Here is an 11,220-nt window from a genome sequence, read left to right as displayed (position 1 = left end):
GCTCCTTTGACCTACTTCTTCTCTATTTTTAGACATCTATGGGTCAATTCAAGTCCTTTCAGGTGACTCCGTCACAAGTATTTTTCAACCGTTATAGAAGTTTCCCTAAGTAATTATATTAAATACAGAGTGATTTATATAATTTGCATCTCATTATGTTGATAATCATCCAAAGTACCTACCTACCAAAAACAAAAAATATCCATCAATCCCCTCAGGAGTTATCCATCTAAAAAGTTACGAAATATAACACCCACTGCAATTCCAAACAAGCTGCTAGGGGGCCCAAAATTAGACCATTGACTCCTAGTACCAACAGCTATCCTCCAGTAAAAAATCACGAACCTGGCACTTCTGGAAAATTTAGGCGCAAACTTTGATGCTCACTTGCAGTACCAAAACAATTTGCCAGGAGGCCCATTATCGAACTTGACCTTCCTTTCTGTGTCCCCTACCTATCAACCAAATATCATTAACATCCATCAAGAACATCTCGAGTTATCTTGCTTACAGACAAACGCACTTACATACAAAGCCAGCTACAGCACCATAGGTAAAAGGTAGCTAAACCATTCTCGCACATGGCAATCCTTTCCACAGCCGCTACAGACCTGCCAAATATCGTGGAAATCGCCCAGCTACATTTTGACTTATGCCTCCCGAAAAAACACCAAAAAAAATACTAAGCTCGCTAATGTACCATAGGAAAACGCCAGGTAACCCATTTTCGAACTAGGCATGCCTTTAAACAACCGCTACACACCTGCAAAAAATAAAAAAGTTCCATCCACAATTTCTCGAGTTATATCCTGTTGACCTACATACAGACCCAAGTCGGCAAAAACATAAGCTTCTTGGCGAAGCTAATAACGTAACGTTACACGTCCGGCCTACCGCTCGGATATATAACGAAATTTTTCTACCTAATCCAAATACCTCATCATTTTATATCAGTTGGAATCGATGAAAGGAAATTTATGATTTTAAACTTAAAATTACTTTTGGGGCTCAATTTTTTGTTTGGTTTCTTATTCAAAAGGCCAAGGTTTCAGTGGCAGTATTTCTGGACTGGTCTATTGTGCAAATTCACATATGGTGCACTGGAGTCCATTCTTGAACGGGGGAATTTTGTAAGACTCATTTTTGGGTTAAACCGTCATTAGTTAAAGTGATTTTTCAAATGGGTGATTTTGAAATAGCCTATTGTTGCATGGGGAGGGAGATGGCTGAAATATGCTGTATTTGCTCTCAAGCAAATGTCGGCCTTTCTAGTTTTGGGTGTGTCTGTGTTTCCAGATATTTGTGCTCAGCATAGGTCAAGAACCTCTGGATGGATTACAATGATATTTGGTATGTGGGTAGGAGCTAGGAAGACAAAGGTCATGGTCAATTGGGGCCCCTGGTATGTGATCTTGGTACTGCAGCAGATATTCGTTTTTTGGGTCTTTTGACCTGGATGTGCTTTGGCCTTGTTTTTTTTTTTTTTTTGGTGACAGATAGCTTATGACGTAAGTAAAGAATATGTGCTGTATGTTTGGGTCCCCTAGCAGGTTGCTCTGGAACTTCAGGGGCATTTTTTTAAAAATTGAGTCTTCTAAGGGGGATAACTGAACAAGGGAATGACAAATTTAGATGATATTTGGTATGTAAGGTAGCTTTGACAGATATGTACATCTTTAGGTGCAAATTATTCAAACTGGCACTTAATTTGCATAATTAATGAGGGAAATAAATATTTGTAGTGTTTTCCATTTTAGGACGCAAATACCTGTAATGTATGTAGTTTGTGGCTGGTGGAACATTAACAGATACCAATCATGCAAATATGTCGCTAATTTGCATAATTATGATTAAAGTAGTATAATTCTTCTAAATGGTAAATTATTGGACAATCAATTGGGGCCAGCATAAGTTAATTAAAGGTGTACATAACCAAGCATATGTTATGTAAATATGCAAGTAATTTACATAATCAGACTATTTCATGGAGATATGAGGTCTCCGAACTATTGTTTATCGAGCTTTCAATTTGTACCGTTTTGTCGATGTCTCGTGGGCGTCTCCAGATTGTTTCCAGGGCCTACACTGGCCAGGTCCTCCGCTCCACAGCCAAGTTGGCCCAAGAGAATTTGACCACAAGCCCCCTAGTTTAATAGCCTGGATGCCCGACTGTTTTCATGGCTTACACAGGCCAGCTCCTCGTATCCAGGGCCAAGATGCCCCCACAATCTCCCTAGTAACTCTACTCTACTCTACCAGTTGAACTGGCATGGATGCCAGGTCCTCTGACTCAAGAATGCCATTAGCTCTAACTCAGGGGAGCTGTTGGAAAATTTCCTTGGGGGCATGTTGTCCCTAGAGCCGAGGAGCAGGCTTGTCTAGGCCCTGGAAACAGTGGTGAAATTAAATGAGGAATGCATCATATTACAGATTATACAGCGTGATGCTTCAATCGTTAGCATCATGGTCGGTTTGGATTTCAAAACGTCGTGTTCAGTTTGGACACCAAAACTTAACTACCTCTAATAGGACATGTACAATGTATAAGATATACCAAATCCTCCCAGTAAAATACTACTAATGTAACTACATGCTTGTAACTATTATTTTTAGCAATACTGACATTCAATCTAATACTGTAGTAATATCAAAATGTCACAAATGCAACAAGAAAACAAACGTATGGTGTAAGAGATAGATTTAATCAATAAAGTTGTTTACATTTATATTACAGACCTTGGCAACATCAAATAGTGTCTTATCTCAATCCCATCACTATTATGTTTTAATTGTCCACACCTATGTACATCTGTCCATCTTCTTGATAGTCTTAACAAACATGACCGTAGTAGAGCTATCTCATTTCATTTTAAGTGGGTATCTTACTGAAGCTGCTTGACATTGCCAGCTTTGCTGCAGCTGAGCGATTTGACAGAGTGCGCAACGCATTTTATCAATAAAAACAAATCTTTTTATGCATTGTGTGCTTTGTTGTCTTGTACATGTACGTTATGAATGATAATTCCCTTTATGAAACCAAGGGCAACAAATTAAATGTAGGACACAGCACGTACGGCCACCAACGTGTCGCAGTCCAGTGAGATACCCTCTTATCTCAGTCATTTGGTTGGAATTTTGTGGCGACATCAGCTTTGGAATGAAAAATGTTTGGATTTTCCGCAGGAATCTTGTATGGCTCAAGTATACCTCAAGCTGCAACAGTGAGTTTGGATGGTTTAGATTGGTGCTAGTTCGATAGATGAGCGTACAGCATGAATATCAATACTATTGTAGATGAAATTAACTTTCCACATGTTCAACTCTTCTTGCACTTACATATACCTCCTGCTAGCAATGGTCTAAGATTATTTTACAAGCTGCCCTAACATGTCAGTCAAAACATAGTGATCATCTAGATGTATATAGATGTACATGTGTATATAAACAGAGGTAAGAGAAGGATGTCTGACACTTCAGCCCCTTACCAACTTGGCCAACGGCTTATCAGACTAACATTACTTGGCCCAATACCCTGGTGAACTCGGACTAACAACCTGAACTTAACCTAACTCCGGCCGAATTGACTTTATTGGGACGAGGTGACCCTGGGCATTGGACCAAATTCACTGGGCAAAGGTGGTTAAGGGTCAAATCGTCCTGATCGCCAGCGTATACTTGTATGAAGCAAAGCAGAAATAAAACATATGCTTTGAACAGATAGATAGCCCTTTGTTATATACGAATCAGCTTCGTCATTTTTACTTAACGTTTGTCAAAGTTTGTGGCCAATCTATGGCACTTCAACGTTTCCATACAGGTAAGCCTTGATGCCAAAAAATGTCTCACAAATATCTCTTCTTCAAGCGAGTATATGCTCTAGTTGCATCTGTGTGATTTGCGCATTACAAAAAAAGGCATGCTTGTAGTTTAATAAATCGCATTTTAGACAATACAGTGGCATCTGCATAAGCCATTCAAAAGTCAAAACATGGGGTTATCTTTATCACTATCAAAGGATCATAAAATCTTGTGTAAAATCAATCTATATGATGAAAGACATAACTATATAGAACATCAACATTTGCAAGAACTTTCCTTATGATGATATATTTTTCATCACTTACAAGCTCCTTTTTAACATAAGTTCTTTTTTTAGACAATACATCATAATTTTGTCTACCATAAAATGTTGTAACCTGTACATAGGACAAAAATTTGAAACGTAATTAACTTTTCCACATTATCCAATCAAGCCACTGCAAACAACAGCTTTCCTCATTCTCAAACTTTGGCCCCTCCTATTGCACTTCACATACCCCATTTTCAACCTCTACTCTGATGTGTGCATAGCGAATTCATGATGACAAATGTACAAGTCTACCAGTCCCTATGTTCACACATGTACATACATACTTGGTAACTGTAAAAAATGGTCGTTCCCAGCAATGGAAAATCTCACAACTCTCTTAAAAAAGTTGTCCAAGTTTATGACTTTAACAAGAGACAGCATCACAGAGCCATCCTTTGAATACCCTACGGATTGTGAGTTGTTTTTTGTGCAAACCCAGCATTGGTATTCAGTGTGTACGCTTATCAGTTAAAGGAACAGACAAAATAATCCATTCTTGGACCTTGGAAACCCCTTGCAACTATCTTCAAGACACACCCACAAGACCAGGGTTGAGTCATGTTTTTGTCTCAATCTTGTCCATGTATTGGACCAGGACGGTCTCCAGCAAATGTCTCATCGTCCCAGGGTGGAAATTTGTTTGTAGGGACAGGCAAAATTTTCCCCCTCATCTGTTAAAAAATATTTACTTCACATGAAATTAACCAAAATGTATCTTTGTAAGCACAGGAAGGCAGTTACAGTCCAGTCTAGTCTGACTATAACCTCCTTATTTACAGTGCAGTGACAGATGCAACAATGAAACATAGGCTTCTAAACAATGAGGCAGAAGTGAAAAAAAAAACTAAACTGGAGTTGAGGTGACTTTACTATACATAACAAGGTCCAAGAATTGAATTTTGCTGTCCGTCCTCTTTAAACCTGTCCAGATCAACTTGAGTCACACTGAAAAAGGCGGCACATCTTTGGGGTCACGTTGCTTGTGTGTTGAACTTGAACCTGAGAATCGTGGGCACAGCTCTCCATCGTGGCACCATTGGTTATAGAGTGGGTGGAAAGCGTGGTGAGGAGCGGGGATGTCACGGTCGGTGTCATGCTGTCGCTACAGAATCATAGCCATCCTGTTGCCTCATCAGTTTTTCTTCTTCCTGCAACAACACATGACGGAGTTTCATCCGAAAGTAATTTCATCAGGTTGGTAAAACATATGCCATTGGAAATTTTGTTTACACAGCCACTGGTTTATCATAATGTTTCAATGCCTATCAGACATCATCCTCAGAGCTTCTCACTGGAGTGCTGCTTCTTGCATGCAATATGCAGCCTATGCAAGGATTGTGTTGTGTTCTTGCTGTGAAAGCGCCACCTACATTGGCGACATGTAGCGGCAAGAAGCAGAACTCCAGTCAGAAGCTCTGAGGAAGATGTCTGATAGGCATGAAAATCTAAGCAGGTGAGAGACATTAGTGGTTCACATTGTAAAATAAAACATCAAAAAGAATTTCATTGAGGACTTTTCCAACTCAAAGTGGAACAACATAACGAGCTGTTTGCTAGAAAACTTGATAGGACACCTTTTCTCATACGAAAAATATGCTTTAGTTTGATTTGGGAATCCCTAGGCCTCTTTCCCCCATTTTATTGATTGCTGTTTTCCCAACAAAACACTTCTTGGGCAAGCTTTCTTTCTAATACATGAATGGATGAAAAAAAATTTCTGCATCAAAGAAGCACATACATGTACATGTATAAAGAACAATTTGTATGCTAAAAAAGTCCACATGTAAGATAATAAGGAGGTACATTGTACATGTATGTGCTGTTAACATGTACCATTATTTAGTATCTAGAGTGTATTAGTTTGTTCTTAAACAACGTACAGGCTTTTCAGTGACATTGTAGTACAGTCAAACCTGCCCGAGCGACCACCTCTTCTCAGCGACCACCTGGCCATTTTGGCCGCTTTTTCTCGGTCCCGATTTTTTTCCCCACTGACGTAAGCATTAAGCGACCTTTTCTCAACGACCACCTGGCCAACGCGACCGCGACCGGCCGAAATTGGGACCCATAACGACCGCATAATTTTCAAAATTGAGGTTTTCATTGATTTTTGATGATTACTCGCCGGATTTTGTGCCCAAATCGGCCAGTTTGCGTCGGATTTTGACTGCCATTACAATGTTATGTTTAGAATAAGGATGGCGGCGGTCAATGGGTGGGTCAATGGGGCAGTCTACTGTAATATGGGAGGAAATTTCGTTGTAAGAAAATCTGACTTTAGTTTAAAAAAAAAAATCTATATCATTATAAAGTGAACAAATGCTGAAATGTATATAGCCTCATTTTAAAGAAAGATCTGTGCAGTGCTTTTGTCCAACTGTACTGTTACATTCACCGGTGCAATGGCCTAGTGGGTAGAGTGTTCGCCTTGCATTCGGTAGGTCGTGAGTTCGATCCCCGGCCGAGTCATACCAAAGACTTTAAAAATGGTACATGCTTCTTTCTCTGCTTAGCACTCAGCATTCGGGAAAGAGTATGGAAGTTGAACACACACCACTACCAGTGGACTAGCCCCCTGCTGTAGTAATTGCGTTGTGTGGCCCAAGGGCTACTGAAACGGAGATGGGTGCCGCCCTATGCGCCATCAGGCGCGGGAAGGACTTTAACTTAACTAACTGTTACATTCACCTGCGTGGGTAAGTACGCTATCGGGACATACCGGGCATCGAATTCAAAAGGTGCACCGTAGTTATTTCAGATACGGCGATCAAGAACACAGCGACGCATAAAGGCTTGTATAGTAACTGACAGCATCAAAGTTCCCTTACTGTCTAAAACGTTAGTGCACAAATATCAAATTTACAATTTACAGTTTGCATCGGGCATGTTTTGAGTCGATAGTCTTCTCAACGACCACCTGCCCAAATCGACCGCTTTTTCCCGGTCCCCCGGGTGGTCGTCTTGGGCAAGTTTGACTGTAATTATAATTAGAACCTCCCAGTGTCCATGTACGTAGATGGAATAAGCAATAGCATCTTTGTGTGGTCTACTGACATACACTGTAATCCAACATGGCACAGATGGCATCAAATGAAAAGCCTGTATTGAAAGAACCAGTCGGCATGTTTTCTTGGAACATTCAGAAAGAAGAACTGGATGCCTGCCTCACCTCTAAGTTGCACAATTTGCTGTACGTCGGATTTTCAAAGGTATCAAACTCTGCTTCCTCCTTACAGTTGTTGAGATTGTCAAACGTGACGCTGCCTCCATCCTCAGTCTGGGGGGAAGAAGAGAGTTAGATTGACAGGACTATATCGTGTTAAGTAATCCTCCCTAGAGCCTGAAGGGTTAACTGAGATGACTTAAAACACCACATAAATCTTAAAACCAAAAGCCACATTGCTCTAACATCATACAGATATCTAGATAAAAAAAGCAGCTTATATTGTAAAAGCAGAACTGTATGCCTTCCAGTGTGCCATTCAACCAAAGGAGAGTTAACACCTCTTCATTGAACTGGTTTATCAGCTCCAAATTGCCTTGTTGACATCATACTTGTAGTTGCTACTTCTAATCTTGGAAAACACAACAGTTCAATCACTGGTATTGGGCATTCACAAAACCATATAAGCGTAAAATGTCACTGTAGGATGGCTTGAACTTCATATGCTACATACATGCATGATAAACAAAATGCAGCCAATGTTTGCAATAGAGAAAGTCATTGGAACCCAGAGGAAGAAAATGCATTGAAACTTCTACATTCACAATTTGACATGTATGTACAGCATCAATCGCAAGGGCATCTCACAAATGACTGAAATAAAGAAAAAAACAAAAACGACAAGAACAATACCTTTTTATACTTTCCTAAAACAGGACTTCTTTTGTGCCTCTTGACAAAGAAGCATGCAGCCACCATACAGAGGACCACCACCAGGAGTAGAGCGATGATAATGCCAGCTATTGTCCCTGATGTCACTGTCGGGCCTACATCTCGGATCTGACCACTAGCTTCCTGTAAACACAAAATGCAGAAAATACTATATATTTTGTACATGGAAGTATCACATAATTTGACTACGGTACATCAAATGGGTTGTGTTCCAAGTGTCAATCATGCTCAAGAAAAGTTGCAGTATTGACATAACTATTGTCTGTCATTATCAACCTAAGATTGATGTGTTCACAAATTTGTTTTTTCTCTCGAACTATCATACACTTCAACTCATTGTCACCAAGTGACCTTCTTATAAGATACAGTAGCAGACCTTTAAACAATGCTTGAAGATACAATGTAGATGTAAAGGTTAAGTGCAAAAGGTCTGTTACAGGTTCTTTCCAATTTTCCAGTTCTGTTCAGTGCAATATAACTAGCTGCTGCCACACCACGTGCCTGCAAAGCCTATGTGTGTTATGCCAAATGATGGTTACACCGGCTAGAAAGATACGGATATGGCCATACATTGGTTCAAAATCTCGGTTACAGCTGTGACAAGGTTACAACTACATGTACGTGGGTACCTACCGGTGCTCTCAAGGCGAAGAGCGGTCCCTTGATGATGTGAATGATGCCGTTTGTCGTCGGGATGTTCCACTCCAGAACCTCCTGTCCATTCACCAGGTAAACTCCCTGTGGGGTACAATTAAGAAGACTTTTAGTAATTCTTGATTTTGGCACTGTACTGTACTTGCTTGTAACTGTTTTTGCCCCCCTCCCTCATTCAAACACACTGTTTTCAATGTGGCGTATAATACAAAATTTCAAGTACATGAAATTACTTGGCCAATCACCTGGCAGTGATAGTATGTCAAGCCACCGTATTTATGGTATTTGTTGATCTTACAGTGTAGCATTTTTTATTTCATTCAAACCTGCAAACCAAGTTGAACAAATTTTTGCATTCGTTCAATGTCATAATGCTTATCCAAAGACAGCTTTCAAATTCACAATGTCAATACATCCTGCTTTGTAGGAAGTTTCTGTACAAATTTCTATATGAACTAAGAGGTCTGTGCCTTTCGGACAATTTCCTTACCTTTTTAAAGTCTGCTGTCACTACTAGCTCCATATCTGCCTTAGTCTTGAGCACCATGCCATCCTTGAAGTCTTCATACCTCACAAAAGACTTGCTCATCAACAAGTGATTCTTGATGTCCTTGTCCGATAAAGACTTAAAGCGGAAGGAGAAGAACAATGTAATGGATGGACTATAAAGTATAAGTGTACTATTATTCTATAATCTTAAAAATCTGAAGAAACTTCATTTTCTTCATGCTTGAGCCAAAGGAATGTGGTGTGAAATAAATTGCCTTAAAGCGAGATTGACAAAACGCATATCTGCCTGACTGAACACATCATCATCATCATCATGAACTCATACACATTCATATTATGGCTACAAAATGAATGTTAAAGATGACACTGCATATGTACACATGTACGTTGCACATTGTATATTGTAGCCTACGTGTACTATAATTCTTGATATGTTAACAATAGCTTTAATTCTAGCAACTTTAGTGGTCACTATTCAACCACTAACATTTCTTTATCACAGTTAGTTGAACACTGTCCTGAGGCCAGCTAGAAACTTGTTCCCATCGCTAAAAATGAATGCTATAAATGACTCCCTTTCCCACATACTGCTAAAATTATCGCCCACAAAATATTAAATGTTACAGTATGCAATACAGTGGAAGCCACTTAATTGCACACCCAATTTGCCAGCGAATCCCGTGCAATTATCCGGCGTGTGCGATAACGCAAAGTTACCCAGTTGGACCGCACCGCCACGGGATTTTGGGATTCCGTGCAATTGACCGAAGTGTGCGTTTATCCGACATGCAATTAACTGGCTTCCACTGTAATACAAACAGTCCAACATATACTACACTAAGGGAAACACCCCTTTCAATTGTTCTCAGCACAGAGCAAAGTTTCCTTACCATATTAACAGGCAGCCCTTCATTGCTAGGTACAAACAGTGTCAGCTTGAGCTGGGACTGCTCCAGTATTCTCCTCAGCTTCCGCCCTTCTGAGGATCTTCTCTCAAACAACTGGACTTCCTGCAAGCATGGACACAACAGACATTAACGTTACTGTCAAATAAAATCAAACATGGGACCAGTAGGGTTGCAAGAGAGTACATTGCTATTTTTAAACTCCACTGTAAATATAATGACTCTAAAACTTAGCACTTTGATATATGCCATATTTCATAATCATGACATCTATGTGAAAGCTCATCTAAAGGATGATGGGGAACAACAGACGATGAACCGGATAGTGTGTGTGTGTGTGTTTGCGTGTGTGTATATTCTTAAGACAAATAGGACTTTTGTTAAATTTGAGTAATACTGTTGTATGTGTACTATGTAATGTTCAGTAAAATAAACACTTAATTATAAGGCCTAACAGGAGTGTAACAATGGTTGCTCAAAAAGACACTGCAAGTCCTTTCATTTCTAACAAGCATCAAAGACAAAACATGACTAATCTACTGCAACAATTCAACAATTCGACAGGTCTTCAAGTCAGGCGTTCATGTCTAGCTGTCATTTGCTAGCAATAATTGTTGAGATACAAATGTTAGTGTTCCTTACAATGTAGAATCTGCTGAACTGAGGTGTGAACTGGAGAGTCTGGTACACTTCACTGTTACACATGGTTCCATTTCCTACAAAACTCTTCATACAGCTGCACTGCACGTCTCCCGCAGGCTTCCTGGCTGTGAGACACAGAGTAGAGTAATGGTGAGATGAGTACATAATGTTATATACAATGTACATATTATGTCAGAGGAGAGATTCTGTTTAGACAGAGATTGTGATTGGGATCTCTACCAACAATTGCTGATTCTGCCAGTAGCAACAAAGTCTGACTCAGTACATAAAGATATTCTCTTAAGTTAAAAGATAGTCAAAACTTTTTTAGCTTGATTCTTCTTGTCAATTTAGATCAATGGATTGACTTGAAATTTAGAATTCATAAGTGTGAGGCCCCGCAATTAGATAGATTCCTTATCAGAGTCTCTGTTATACCCCCTCACATTAGGCGAAAATCGATCGGACGACGAGTCTGCGAGCTC

The 11,220-nt window shown here is 39.8% G+C and overlaps 1 protein-coding gene across 2 annotated transcripts in view; it reads right to left on the bottom strand.

Annotated features, from left to right (window-relative positions):
* Window positions 1–2,681: 2,681 nt before the first annotated feature.
* The window catches only part of LOC118415423 (stabilin-2-like), a 174,457-nt gene continuing 165,918 nt past the window's right edge, over window positions 2,682–11,220 (bottom strand). For both annotated transcript variants that reach the window (XM_035820033.1, XM_035820034.1), the window contains 7 exons: window positions 10,736–10,860; window positions 10,079–10,198; window positions 9,169–9,303; window positions 8,658–8,762; window positions 7,986–8,147; window positions 7,299–7,406; window positions 2,682–5,277 (listed from right to left, as the gene is read on the bottom strand). In XM_035820033.1, the coding sequence (XP_035675926.1) occupies window positions 5,221–5,277; window positions 7,299–7,406; window positions 7,986–8,147; window positions 8,658–8,762; window positions 9,169–9,303; window positions 10,079–10,198; window positions 10,736–10,860 (812 nt within the window). In that variant the 3' untranslated portion in view covers window positions 2,682–5,220. The remainder of the gene's footprint in view (window positions 5,278–7,298; window positions 7,407–7,985; window positions 8,148–8,657; window positions 8,763–9,168; window positions 9,304–10,078; window positions 10,199–10,735; window positions 10,861–11,220) is intronic.

The sequence above is a fragment of the Branchiostoma floridae genome, chromosome 5 (assembly GCF_000003815.2).
Source record: "Branchiostoma floridae strain S238N-H82 chromosome 5, Bfl_VNyyK, whole genome shotgun sequence".
Lineage (NCBI taxonomy): Eukaryota > Metazoa > Chordata > Leptocardii > Amphioxiformes > Branchiostomatidae > Branchiostoma > Branchiostoma floridae.
This window is presented reverse-complemented; position numbering and strand designations above follow the sequence as displayed.